Raw genomic sequence first — 15204 nt, 5'->3', positions numbered from 1 at the left:
ATGACACTGTGCCATCACTCACCCTCCTCATCCATATTTACTCCAGCTCACATCATCCCTCATTTAGACACTCCGTCTTACAGTTAATCACTAATGTCTGTCTCAGGATGTGACAACTTTTTTACGCTTGGTGTCTTGTCTCCATGGCTCCCGCTTTACACATTTTCTTTACCTGAACGCTGTCTTACCAGATTAACTTGATTTTATGCTCTGTCTCTCCTGATACACAGCTCCTCCCGGTTTTTGCAACCCAGTGAAATTACTCAATGAGTGTATTTTGCTTTCATGTTCACGTATTTCCTTTTGAAATAAGAAATTAGGGTGGGATATATTGGAAAGCTCCTCCCTTTTTATTAAAATAGCCAATAATCTTTATTTGACCTTTTAGTTTAGCAGTAACAGGTGGTTTAGTCATGAGGCACTGGCTACCGCAAGTTTGGAGGAATGTGATATTCAAGTTAAAGTAAATTTTGTGACTCTAATTATGCACATGTTGCAGGCCAAAAATTGTAATGAGTATACTGAACTACAAAAAATAACAAACAAGGAAAAAAATGTTGAAAAAATAGAAAGAAATGTATTTATGTTCTCACAAAAATGTAAGATTCAAGGCATTTGCCTCTTCATCAGACAATGGCCCATTTTTATGGACTAAAAATGGATTTTAATGGGCTGATTTTTTTTTATAAATATTTTTGTTTATTCTCCTTGACAAGAATTTTAAATGTACTAGTAATTTGCATGCACTAAGAATTAACCTAGTTTTTTAGCAGTATAGCATATCATTAGAGCTCAAAGCCACAAAACTTTGATTTTGCGCGAGTCTTTAAAATTCCTTTTTAAGAAAATACACGTATATCTGAGATATATACGGAAAGGATTTATTTATATAACTGTTTACTGTAGCTAATCTAGTAATCGTTCTGGCACAATAAAGGAGTTCTGGCACATTTTCAATCTTTTGAATGTAGAATACATTTAGCATTGGACCAGCTTGCTTTTGTCTTAAGACAAAATTGAATTGAAACTCAGTTCTCACTCTTTGCTCCCTTGTGCCTTATGACTGACAACATGAAAGATGGATTGACATAGTTATTGCTCTTCAGCTCCTTCATACACACAGCACAAAGTCCATTTGCGGGGAATGATTAATGGAAGAAAAAGCCTATGCGTTTTCAGATTCATTTATTGTTTCACTCAAAACTGTAATCAGAAAATTACTTTGACTTGTTTCCTTATTCAGTAATATAAACTTTTGCATTTATTTGAAATTCTCTGCATAACAATTTCAAAGCTTTTGTCAGCCAATAACCTAAGTACAGTTGGCCCAAATCTTCCTTGACATTATTTACTCTGTGTGCCAAAGGGAGACAGATGTTGTTAGCCATCTGAATAATGTTAAAGCTTCCAGTGTCCTATTCTTGAAGAGTAAGTTCATCATTGTCAGTCGTCAGTCTGCCTTCATATTGTAATTCTCCACAGCAGGTGCTTGTGACATCTGTCATGAGATCAGGCATATTCAAGCAGAAATTGTTCAAACAGGTCGTCTGACTCCATCATGAAATATTGATCAGGTTTAGACGCCCTGCCCTGTTTCTGAAATCTTTGCCTGTAATATAACAGCATGCGAATAACTAATGCAACATCAAATTGTAAAGCAAGAATTAGGTTCATTTTTACATTTAAATATAATGTCAATTTTTTTCTATACACTAATGTTCAGAGTTTGTGGTTGTTTATTTAAGTCTTTATAAGTAGTCTCTGTTCATGAAGTCATTGATGATCAAAAATACAGTTAAAATTGTGACAGTAATACTGTGAATTATTATTATTATTACCATTTAAAATAAGAGTTTTCTATTTTTTAAAATGTAATATATTCTAGTGATGGCAAAGCTGAATTTTCAGCAGCCACTACTCAGTCTTCAGTGTCACATGATCCTTCAGAAATCATTATAATATGCAGATTTAGTGCTTATGAAACATTTCTAATTATTTTCAATGTTGAAAACAGTTTTGCTAATTAATAATTGTGTGGAAACTGAAAAATATCTTTCAGGATCCTTTTATGAATAGAACGTTCAAAAGGACAGCATTTATTTGAAATATAAATCATCTGTAATCTTGTAAAAGTCTTTACTGTCACTTTTGATCAGTTCAATCTAAATAAAAGTAAAAAGTATAAAATAAAAATCTTACTGACCCCAAACATTTGAACTGTATATAAATGCAAAAGCATTTTCTACATTGAATGTTTTTTTTTTTTTCTAAAATCATATGTGAAGTAAACAGAACAATAAAAACCTGAACAAATGCATATAACATTTTTCCCAGCTTGCAAGTGCAACCCAGCCCTAATGCACACGAATAGGAAATGACTCATCAACTTACAAATAATGTGATCTGTCTTGCTTGGTGCTGAAAGGTTGGCTGGAAAGCAGCAGTTACTGGATAGCAGGCAGAGCAGGCAGAGGAAATGGATTGGGCGGATAATTCGTTTTAGCTGAGAGAAGTCTCATCGATTATACTTGTGCTTCAGGTTTGCTTCAGGATGACCACACACTGTATTTAAGCTTTTTGATATGGATTTATGAAAGTGGGTTGACATGAATTTAGCTGTGCATTTTAGAGAAATTTTAACATACAGTATTTTAGTGGTGAGATGGGGTGTAATAGGCAGCAGGCGCAGGTGTTAGGGGTTAATTTCCTGCCTGTCTCCCTCTCCTGATTGGATCTGACTGCTGCTTCAGCTGCCAGAGTGTCTCCTGCTGGAAATACCACAAGCAAAAACAAGAACTCAATTCTAAGTCTTTTTAAAGGTCCATTATTGTCTTGTCTTGCTGAATCAAAGACAACTAAGCAAAACTAGATCTGTACATTTTCAGATCAGCGTCTGAGTGCTGCCACTCTGAGATACCACTCCCATGTCTTTCTGATATATTAGTAGTAAGACTGGGGCACTCAGGGGCCAGTGGTGCCCCACATGAGGCCTCAAAAGCTTGCCACAAGTCAAAAGATAAAAAGATGCAAATATGGCAGAAGTACACTGCCAAAAAAAAAAGGGAAATAGAAACAATTTTCTCTCAGAAATTATTAGTAAATTTCACAAGCAATTAAAAAGAAATGCAGGTAAGCAGTATTATTTTAGTATCATTGAGATAAATTGTTATTATTTCTATTAATATTTTAAACCAATTTTAATTGTTATATTTTATGTTTTCATTTTTATCTTGACGTTTTAGTTACTTTGTTGTGTGTTTGTTGAGTTTATATGTCTGTATAGTCTTTATGAATTTTTATCTTAAGTTATTTTATATTTACAGTGGGGCAAAAAAGTATTTAGTCAGTCACCAATTGTGCAAGTTCTCCCACTTAAAAAGATGAGAGAGGCCTGTAATTTTCATCATAGGTATACCTCAACTATGAGAGACAAAATGAGAAAAAAAAAATCCAGAAAATCACATTGTAGGATTTTTAAAGAATTTATTTGCAAATTATGGTGGAAAATAAGTATTTGGTCAATAACAAAATTTCATCTCAATACTTTGTTATATACCCTTTGTTGGCAATGACAGAGGTCAAATGTTTTCTGTAAGTCTTCACAAGGTTTTCACACACTGTTGCTGGTATTTTGGCCCATTCCTCCATGCAGATCTCCTCTAGAGCAGTAATGTTTTGGGGCAGTCGCTGGGCAACACGGACTTTCAACTCCCTCCAAAGATTTTCGATGGGGTTGAGATCTGAGACTGGCTAGGCCACCCAGGATCTTGAAATGCTTCTTCTGAAGCCACTCCTTCGTTGCCAGGCGGTGTGTTTGGGATCATTGTCATGCTGAAAGACCCAGCCACGTTTCATCTTCAATGCCCTTGCTGATGGAAGGAGGTTTTCACCAAAATCTCACGATACATGGCCCCATTCATTCTTTCGTTTACACGGATCAGTCGTCCTGGTCCCTTTGCCCCAAAGCATGATGTTTCCACCCCCATGCTTCAAAGTAGGTATGGTGTTCTTTGGATGCAACTCAGCATTCTTTCTCCTCCAAACACGACAAGTTGAGTTTTTACCAAAAAGTTCTATTTTGGTTTCATCTGACCATATGACATTCTCCCAATCCTCTTCTGGATCATCCAAATGCTCTCTAGCAAACTTCAGACAGGCCCGGACATGTACTGGCTTAAGGGGGACACGTCTGGCACTGCAGGATTTGAGGCTACTTTGGTCCCAGCTCTCTGCAGGTCATTCACTAGGTCCCCCCGTGTGGTTCTGGGATTTTTGCTCACAGTTCTTGTGATCATTTTGACCCCACGGGGTGAGATCTTGCGTGGAGCCCCAGATCGAGGGAGATTATCAGTGGTCTTGTATGTCTTCCATTTTCTAATAATTGCTCCCACAGTTGATTTCTTCACACCAAGCTGCTTACCTATTGCAGATTCAGTCTTCCCAGCCTGGTGCAGGTCTACAATTTTGTTTCTGGTGTCCTTTGACAGCTCTTTGGTCTTGGCCATGGTGAAGTTTGGAGTTGAGTTGAGTTTGGAGACTGTTTGAGGTTGTGGACAGGTGTCTTTTATACTGATAACAAGTTCAAACAGATGCCATTAATACAGGTAACGAGTGGAGGACAGAGGAGCCTCTTAAAGAAGTTACAGGTCTGTGAGAGCCAGAAATCTTGCTTGTTTGTAGGAGACCAAATACTTATTTTACAGAGGAATTTACCAATTAATTCTTTAAAAATCCTACAATGTGATTTTCTGGATTTTTTTTTTCTCATTTTGTCTCTCAAAGTTGAGGTATACCTGTGATGAAAATTACAGGCCTCTCTCATCTTTTTAAGTGGGAGAACTTGCACAATTGGTGGCTGACTAAATACTTTTTTGCCCCACTGTATATTCAAGTTAAACTAAATTAAAATCATAAATGGTGCTTTGGCAAATAGCTGAAATAAAGTTATATATATATATATATATATATATATATATATATACTATTTAGTTCACGTTTATTTAGTTTCAAGTAACATTTTGGCTACGGTTTTCATTCTTTTAAATTATTATTATTATAAAAAGAAAATTTAATTCATGACATGGTTATGGTTTTAATTTTAGTTTCAGTTTTACTTTTAGTTAAAAATAATAACCCTGCAAGTAACAGACTGAATTAAAATGAAATTTAGAAGTACAAAAACAAAAATAGTATTTTGTAACCTACTTTAGTCACCTTTGTTTTATTTACAAATTTGAAAAATCATGTTTGCAGTTGCTAAAGTGTTACAGATGGTCGCTCAGGGGTTGCTAGGGTATTAATAATTGCAGCCAAGCAAAAATTATAAGTCTGATCGCTTAGAAAGCTCATAGCACACATCTCCTCAATAAGCTGTAATATTCTGAGGCATCAGTATTGAAGGCATGACCTTGAAACTCATACTGAACCTAATTTCACACCCATGCCCTTCATTTGTCTTTCAGTGTTATGCTCTTGATATGCTAATTTTTCTGATAATGTGTGCATTGAATGCATTGCCTGTGCAGATGACTATTGCTTTAGACTGCAGTAAAGAGGAGCACCATATGCATGGCTGAGTTACCAAACCAGACGGGTTCTCCTTCAGATGTGTGCGTGGTGCAATGGAGTGTGAAGTGGTGATTATGTGGGCCGCTCTCGCACTTTGTGTGTGTGATTGAGAGAGGCAGAGACTGCTCATGCCCGTCAGAGGGAAAGAGCTGCAGAGCCCCCTCCCTTCAGCATCTACTCCTTCATATGAGCACCTAAACTGCAACTGCAACAAAAAGCTGTAACCACTCAGATCCATGCTATGACATCCTGCCCTGTGGGCCAATATGACAGACATTACTGACTAACACACTCTTCTCTCTGAAGGACACAGAGGCCATGAGGAGAGCACTAGCACTGATTGAGTCAAAGATGGGTCAGGCTAAAGGCTGGCTGAGGGACCCTAACGGCCTACCAGGTAATATAAGTACACCCATTAGCTCACTGTGATATTTCAGTTTGCTGTGCTAAAAACACTATGACTTTCAGTCAAAATTTCTAAAGTGAAATAAGACCATTTATTAAAACTATGCTGTGAAAATTGCTCATTGTTCTGCAAAGATCTGAGCATATGCACACGATCAATAACATTCTTGCATTAATGACACTTTTTTTGGATCTGTATCTCTTTTCACATGCTTAGAGAGCATGTACAATGGAACCGTTTGATTATATGTGGGAGAGAGATTGATTATATGATGAGAAAAAGGGGTAATAAAAACAAATTATAATTTTTTTTTTAGATTACAGTACTTTTAAAGAAAAAAACTATTTAATAAGATTAAAAAAATATATATTATATAAAAAATCTAATATTAAATTATTAATAATAATAAATTAGTGATGTCAAATGATTAATCGCGATTAATCACATCCAAAATAACAACATAACATAACAAATGTTTAAACGGAGATATTTTACACTTTTATCCACTAAATGAGCTCATTTCAAATTTGATGCCTGCTACAGGTCTCAAAAAAGTTGGCACGGGGGCAACAAAGGGCTGAAATGCAATACATTTTTGAAAAGATCAGCTGGGAGAACATCTAGCAACTAATTAAGTTAATTGACATCAGGTCTGTAACATAAAAGGGATGTCTTAGAGAGGCAGAGTCGCTCAGAAGTAAAGATGGGCAGAGGCTCTCCAATCTGTGAAAGAGTGCGTAAAAAGATTGTGGAATACTTTAAAAACAACCTTCCTCAACGTCATATTGCAAAGGCTTTGCAAATCTCATCATCTACAGTGCATAACATCATCAAAAGTTTCAGAGAAACTGGAGAAATCTCTGTGCGTAAGCACCAAGGCTGAAGACCTTTGTTGGATGCCCGTGGTCTTCGGGCCCTCAGACGACACTGCATCACTCATCGGCATGATTCTCATTCAGTCATTGACATTACTAAATGGGCCCAGGAATACTTCCAGAAACCACTGTCGGTAAACACAATCCGCCGTGCCATCTGCAGATGCCAACTAAAGCTAATTTAAAATGGACTGTTTCAAAGTGGGAAAGTGTTCTATGGTCAGACAAGTCCAAATTTGACATTCTTGTTGGAAATCACAGATGTCGTGTCCTCCGGGCTAAAGAGGATGGAGACCTTCCAGCATGTTATCAGTGTTCAGTTCAAAAGCCAGCATCTCTAATGGTTTGGGGGTGCATAAGTGCATACGGTATGGGCAGCTTGCTTGTTTTGGAAGGCACTATGAATGCTGAAAGGTATATAAAGGTTTAAGAGCAACATATGCTCCCCTCCAGACGACGTGTATTTCAGCAGGAAAATGCAAAACCACATACTGCAGCTATTACAACAGCATGGCTTCGTAGTAGAAGAGTCCAGGTGCTGAATTGGCCTGCAGTCCAGATCTTTCACCTATAGAGAACATTTGGTGCATCATTAACACTAGAACCGCTAGAGGTCGCTGTATACAAAAAAGCGCCAGCGGGTAAATTTTACCCACACACATGGCAACTGTTTTTATATGGCTAAAAAACATATTATTTCACTGTATTATGCCACTGTCTTCACAAATAAGTGTCTAGAGTCATGAAATTATTATGTTTAGTCGTCAACTATATTTTTACCCTGTTGTTTTATGTTCAAGACTTTTTAATGCAGCCTACACTAATCCATAATGGTCAGTAAGCTAAACAAAAAAAAAAAGAAAAAAAAAAGCCTGCACTGACAAGGAAAATGAGAAGGTAGTAAATATTTGGGTGGTGTAATATTATAATACAATGTCATTAATCAATATATTAGGATAACCCATGTTATTTAAATGACTAAACTAGCCAATAAGACAATAATGAGCAACAATAATTCACCAGGCTGCATAGGACGATGCTATGACAAATTCAAGCGCACAGCTTCACCTAGGCCCAATTATTAATTTGTTTAGTTATATAATTTATAATTTGAATAAGAGAACAACACCATCAGATTTTTTTGTTTCTTCAGGAAACGGCCAGACTAGAATAAATAGCAACACAGTAGCGAACAATAAACGATATGGCAAGACAAAAACTAAATAATAAAACCAAAGTTTGACCAATTATGAGTAACGTTAGGCTAAAACATCTAAATATGATGTCTGGATCACTGTCAGATGCTGAGCCGACCCAGGATGCATAACTTACCATCAGACTCTCCATCACTCATGGCATTTAGTGTTTCTAATACCAACCTTCCATAAACCGCCTTCTTTTAGTCATTTTGACTTTATTAATGAAACTGATAACCGCTAAATCAGTGAGTGAAAGGCGTTGCCTAGAAATGTAAAATGTTAAAACATAAGCGGCAAGACAATGACAGCGCGAAAATACATGCATTATATATATAAATTTGACCTGTGCGGCGCTTATAGATATAAATGCTCAGTTTTTTGATCTGGTTTTATCTAAATATTTTTTAACAACATTGGATTGTAAATTACATAATTTTAGTAAAAGTCAATGACTGGGAGACTTGAATGTTTTGTTGAAAATCTGTTATGTACATTTGAAAAACAGCAACGGGTAAAATTTCCCCCGTGGCAGTTCTAGTGTTAAACGAAAAATACGTGTAAGACGACCACAAACTCTTTAGCAGCTGGAAACCTATATCAGGCAAGAATGGGACCAAATTCCAAAATCAAAACTCCGGAAACTCATAACCTCGATGCCCAGATGTCTTCAAACTGTTTTGAAAAGAAGAGGAGATACTACACCATGGTAAACATGCCCCCGTCCCAACTATTTTGAGACCTGTAGTTGGCATCAAATATGAAATGAGCTCATTTTGTGCATAAAATTGTAAAATTTCTCAGTTTAAACATTTGTTATGTTATCTATGTTCTATTGTGAATAAAATATTGGCTCATGTGATTCGAAAGTCTTTTAGTTTTCATTTTATTCAAATTTAAAAAATGCCCCAACATTTCCGTAATTCGGGTTGTATATATACATAATAAATAAATGCAGTACACATACATATATTATGTAAACAAAAACTTTTATTTGGGATGCAATTAATCATGATTAATCGTTTGACAGCACTAATAAAAATATTTCCCTAATTTTAAGGGAAAAAATTATTCTAAAAACGTTTGGCATAACCCTTCTAACTCGTCCTGTATGGCATATGCAACTGATCAAAAGTTTTTTGAGATGTTTTTGAAATAAGTATCTTATGCTCACTAATGCTACATTTATTTGATTGAAAATCAAACAGAAATATTGTGAAATATTATTTTGATTTGAAATAACTCTTTTTTTTCTTCTTTTAATATGTTTTAAAATGTCATTTATTCCAGCGATGGCAAAGCTGAATTTTCAGTTTTTGTCACATGATCTTTCAGAAATCACTGTAATATGCTGATTTGCTCAAAAACATTTATTATCATTGTTGAAAACGGTTGTGCTGATTAATGTTTTGGTGAAAAACCTATCTTTGATTCTTTGATGAACAGAAATTTAAAAGAGTAGCATTTATTTGAAATATAAATCTTTTGTAACAGTATAAATGTCTTTACTGTCATTTTTTACATTTTAATGCACAATTTATTGCTCTCTTGCTGAATAAAAATATTAATTTCTTATTTAAAAAACAAAATGTTACAGACCCCAAACTTAAGTGCACACAAATATATACACTTTAATTACTAATATGTACCCTTTAGTGCTAAATAAGTGCAAAGGTGTACCTTTTGAAAGGGTATGCCCCTGTGACAGCTTTTGTTTTATTATGTACATAATATTTGTGTAATGTACATGATTTTAATTGAATTGGGTTAAAAGTATGTAGTGGCCTAACACTATGTCTGTGACACCTGCAGGGGATCCGGGAGAGCATGCACTGCGTCACATACTGGATGAAGCAGGAAAAGTGGGTGAGCTTTGTGCGGGGAAAGAGAGACGAGAGATCCTGGGAACAGCCAAGACCTTAGGCCAGATGACGGATCAGGTGTCAGATGTGCGCGCCAGGTACGCCCCCTTTAGGTGCACCTGGAGAAAAGGCAGAATTATAATCAGAGCCCATTATTCTGCTGATTCAACCGACTATGAGATTCCACAGTTCAGCATTTCACACTGAGAGCCAAATGCCACCACATGTTCCTGTAGCGCGCGATCGCGTGAACTGAATTATGCATTAATGCAGCTGTTTGCTGTTCATAACGATATTCATCATCCTTTATACAACGAATTACCCCTGTGTGATATGTCTCAGGGGCTGTAACTGCTTCTAATTTGCAACACGAGAAAGTGTGTCAGGTTTTTCAATAAACACAGTTTAGACGTTGTTTGTTAGCGGGCTAATTCTCCGGGGATTGTTTATCCCTGACTACTGAGTACAGGAGAAGGAAGGAACGGTGTGGTACAGTTTGGGTCCATGTGTCAAGGATGTTGAAAGCTGGAGTGAAAGTGAAAGATCAGACGCTGGGCTCTGACTTCATTAGAGAGACTCAAGGAAAGCAGATTAAAGGCTGAAGGGCCGGATAATCAGCAGCTGCCCCGGCCCACTGATCACTCTCACACACGGGGGCTGTTTACACTGACCTTCACATGCAGTTTCCATGTCAGAAGTAAAGATGGGCAGAGGCTCTCCAATCTGTGAAAGAGTGCGTATCCATGTTTAATCAATGTTAACGGGTAGTCAGAGAGATCTTAATGTATTATGAAGTCATTCTATTCTCCTGTTGATTTTGTGATCATGAAAATGAATGATTATTCTATTCTATTCTATTCTATTATTGTTGTTTATTCTTTATATATGTTGTTTCTTCAGAGGTCAGGGTGCCACCCCTATGGGTATGCAGAAAGCTCAGCAGGTGGGCCAGGGTTTGGATATTCTGGTGGGGAAAGTGGAGAACGCTGCTCGGAAACTGGAGGCCCTGACCAATGCCAAACAAGCCATTGCCAAAAGAATCGACACGGCCCAGGTAAGTCTTGAAGCGTGTTTTGTTAGTGAATTGGTGTATTTAGTGTGTTTAAAGTGGTGCTCAATTGACCCTTCACAAAAACCTGCCCTTCTTAGTTACTGTTGCTATGTTCGACAAGCCATGGCACTCACAATACACATCATGTTCTCACGCAGTAAAAAAAAATTGCGGAGCAAAGAGTAAACTGACAACATGCTGACAAAACAGAGCAGCTTATTTCTGGTATGAAACAAGGTCTCAGCTTTAAAATTTAGTGTTTTTTTTTAAAGAAATTCATACAATAACTACCATTTTGTGGCTCTTTAATGTGTTGTGACAGATCGCTGTATTGCCTCAGTTTAAGCGGCACATGTGAACTGATCGTCTTTTCATATTTACTTAAAGCACGAAATAAACATGAATGAACGTCATATTGTATTTTATTTCAACCGCAGAAAGACGTCAATACACACAATTTTTCAAGTTTGAGTCCACCAAAATTAAACATCTACTCTCCTGTCTGATTTGTTTGTCGGGCAAGATGGCGGATCCGGGGTTATGATTGGTCAGATAGCCTGTCAATCAAGCTCTTTGCGAACAGTTAATTGGTTTTGCTTCAAGACTCAATTGAAAAGGCAACAAGTACCAAAATTTATACCAAAACAAATTTATACCCAATATTACCAACGTGAACAACTGTATTTTTAGCAACAATGGAATGTATTATTAATATTATTATTATTAATATCATCATTAAGTAATATTATCATTATGGATATTATGTTTGCTATAATTAATACAGGTGCAGGACCTAAAATATTTAAAATTATTAAACATAACATAAGCTGAATTGGAAAACTTCAGTTTGAATCAAGTCACAGATGAATTTCCACCAAATTAATTCTCCTAAGGTTTGAGTCAATGAATGGCCATTGATGTAAACAACAAAAGATATGTGAAGTGTTTTCCCTAAAAGTTCTATTTTTATTTTAGTCTGTTGTTGAGATTTTATTATATTGTTCATTTTCCTATATTTACAGATTTGAAGAGATTGTATATGCATCCCAGAGGACGAGTGGGTACTTAAAATGGGTACTCATAATTACAGACATGTCCTCATTTAAATAGCTGTTACATAAATCTGTCTGGACTGATGTTATTTAGTGGAGATGTGCTGTGGCTCCTAAGTGTTTAAAGGGTGGATAACTGAAAAACAAGAAAGAATACTTTTACTTTGTGCTGTCTGTGCAGTGACAGACAACAGCAAAGCATGTGATTATATAACAGACTGATTCCTTATGCTGAATGACAATATGACTATAAATATTCCTTCAAATTCAAAACAGGAAATGTTGACAAGTGTCAGTATAGTATGTTCATTCTGATAATAAAGGAACAGAAGAGTCTTGAGAGTGTTCTGTGAGATTACTTTTGAAGATACTGCTAACTAACTAGTAGGTGTAGCTCTAGTGATGTAAAATAAATTAAAGGCAAACCATTTACTGATAAAATAAAAACCCTTTTTTACATTTAAAATAACAAATCAAATAATTAATAAATGAACTCCTTAATACACATTTAGGTATGAAAGGATTGTGACAGTAGTAAAACTTGTAACTGAACTTGTTTTGTGAATGGTTGTTTCTGTACAGAGCTGGCTGGCTGATCCTAACGGTGGTCCGGAGGGGGAAGAGAACATCCGTGCTCTTCTGGTGGAGGCCAAGCGCATAGCCGACCTGTGTGAAGACCCTAAAGAGAGAGACGACATTCTGCGCTCCATCAGCGAGGTCGCAGGACTCACTGCGAGACTGGTTGAACTTCGTAAAATGTAATTATAGATCTACAGTACATATAGTTAGAATCCTTTAATTTACAGGAACATTCAAAGTGTTCTTTCCGCTTTCAAAGAACAGATGGTTTTCAGCTTGATATCATTCGTGCCAGTCTATCATGTTTAGATAATGTTGAAAAGATAGTGATGAAAAATGTGAACCTGATAAACCAGTATCTTGCTCACTGTTAGGACAGATTATGTAACCAAGGTAATGTTCCTGATGTGACTTATAGTACTCTCTTAATATTATGAAACATTTTATTATAATAAGATTTTTTATGAAGAAATAATACTTTTATTCAGAAAGGATGCATTCAGTTGTTCAAAAGTGTCAGTAAAGACAATTATGATGTTACAAAAGATTTCTGCTTCAAATAAATGCTGTTCTTTTGAACTTTTTTGTGCCACAGGGGTAAAGGGGATACTCCTGAGGCTAGATCGCTGGCCAAACAGATTGGCACAGCTTTGCAGAACTTGCAGGCAAAAACTAACCGTGCCGTGGCCAACATGAGACCTGCCAAGGCCGCTGTTACACTAGAGGGCAAAATGGAGCAGGCCTTGCACTGGATCAACAACCCTGGAGCGGACGATCATGGAGTAGGTGGGTGGCAGGATGAGGTGAAACATTACTCCTTAAATGAGACAAAAAAGCAGCTTGACAATCCATTTACATTTAGAACTGAATCAATAACGGTTATTATATCTGTGGCCATTACTTTTCTCCCAAAGGATAACACTGGCATATTGAATCCATTCGTATGGAACTAGGCACTTGACTCTGGACCTTTACATGATGTGACAGATGGCTGTTTCCTCTGTCCCTGTTGTATTTATGTTCATACTTAAAATATTTCAAACCATAAATAGCTGCTTCGTGTGCTATTCACAGCAGGTCATGTTACTTTCAGGTTAACTTAGTCTTGGAGTAACTCTAGACCAGAGCTGCACAGTTTAGTACCAGGGTTTGTCCCAATTCACATATTTACACTAGTTTGTACATCGCTCGTGATAGGGAAAATCCATACTTTCGAGTGTATAGCAAGGTCAGTATTGAGACATATTATCATGTAATAAAATTTCATCTTGATACCACAGACCTTGTCATCTTGCTAACCTAAGTATGAATTCATTGTTAATTATCCTTAATAAGCTTAAACTGGTATGGCACAGATTCTCAATTTAAAATCCACCAGAAACGGTATACTAGCTGAGCACCTATTGTCACGGATCTGGAGGAAGGCCTCGAATGCAGAGTGAGTGTTAACAGTTTTATTGGACAGACTTGCAGGTCAGGACAGGACAGGATGAGACTAGATTGGGGACTGACACAATACTTAATACTCAGACAACTAGGCAGGGAATTCTCAGTTTTACGAAAGGTAGACTAACTAGCACACATGGAGACAAAGCACAACGAACTGGCAACACAAGAGGGAAAGGGAGAACAATATAAAGGAGAAGAGAACACGAGGAACAGGTGGGAACACTCAGGGCTCCACAAGGACTAAACAAGGGGGCGTGGTAACAGGTAACAAGGAGGCAGGACAGGAGGAGCACATGGCAGATAACAACAAAGACAGAGCCATGTGCTCAGACACAAAACAAACATAGAAACAGGAAACAGACAAGACTGACAAAACAGTGAGGGCAGGATCCTGACAGTACCCTCCCCCCAACGGGGAGCCTCCAGGCATCCACATTGGGCAAGGGGGTACCAGGAGGGACCAACTGGGGGGGCGGGTGGGGAGCAAAACTAGGCAGACCAGGGCAGCCAGGAAACATAGAGGGGAGGGAGGGGAGGAGAGGGGAGGGGCAGATGGGAACTGAACCAGGTCAATGGTTCATGGCTGGCCAGGGAGGTCTCGCCCTTGGGGAACCACCACTGGGAATGACAGAGGGTGGGAAGGGAGGGATGGGAGCCCGACTAGAGGTGCCTCTAGGTGCAGGGACTCGAACTGAACTCGGGAACGGAGCCCTCTCTGGGCTGGATTCAGGGACCGGAGCCCTCCGTAGGCTGACCTCGGGAACTGGGATGCACTTACGTGGAGCCGAACTCAGGGGCTGGAGCCGGCACTGGAGCGAGCTCTGGAACAGACCTTTCTGCAGTGGGCTTGGGGACCGCACTACCTGGAGCAGATTTCGAAACAACCTCCTCCATTGCGGACTCTGGGGACTCCTCTTCTGGAATTTTGTATTTGGTGGCCACAGCAAGGGTGGCAACAACGGGCTGCTTAGGAACGGCCTCCGTGGCCATAACAGGCTGAATGTGAGCCACTGGAATGGCCTCCATGACCATAATGTTAAGAGCAGGCCGCTCGGGAACAGCCTTTGGGGCAAAACAGGAACGTCAGGAAACTCAGAGATGGCCTCCTCAACCATAACGGGCTGAATGAGAGCCGCTGGAATGGCCTTCGTGGCAAACACAGTGAG

General features: G+C 38.0%; 1 protein-coding gene across 4 annotated transcripts in view; it reads left to right on the top strand.

The window, feature by feature from the left end:
* The window catches only part of vcla (vinculin a), a 52328-nt gene that overhangs the window by 23860 nt on the left and 13264 nt on the right, over positions 1 to 15204 (top strand). For 2 of the 4 annotated variants that reach the window (XM_058794887.1, XM_058794890.1), the window contains exons 7-11: positions 5875 to 5965; positions 9858 to 10005; positions 10808 to 10961; positions 12593 to 12768; positions 13185 to 13375. In XM_058794887.1, the coding sequence (XP_058650870.1) occupies positions 5875 to 5965; positions 9858 to 10005; positions 10808 to 10961; positions 12593 to 12768; positions 13185 to 13375 (760 nt within the window). Of the gene's footprint in view, positions 1 to 5871; positions 5966 to 9857; positions 10006 to 10807; positions 10962 to 12592; positions 12769 to 13184; positions 13376 to 15204 lie in introns of all 4 variants that reach the window. The other 2 variants (XM_058794888.1, XM_058794889.1) reach the window with 1 other exon arrangement.

The sequence above is a fragment of the Onychostoma macrolepis genome, chromosome 13, assembly GCF_012432095.1.
Source record: "Onychostoma macrolepis isolate SWU-2019 chromosome 13, ASM1243209v1, whole genome shotgun sequence".
Lineage (NCBI taxonomy): Eukaryota > Metazoa > Chordata > Actinopteri > Cypriniformes > Cyprinidae > Onychostoma > Onychostoma macrolepis.
Note: the sequence above shows the minus strand (reverse complement) of the source record. Positions and strands in the feature narration are given on the sequence as shown.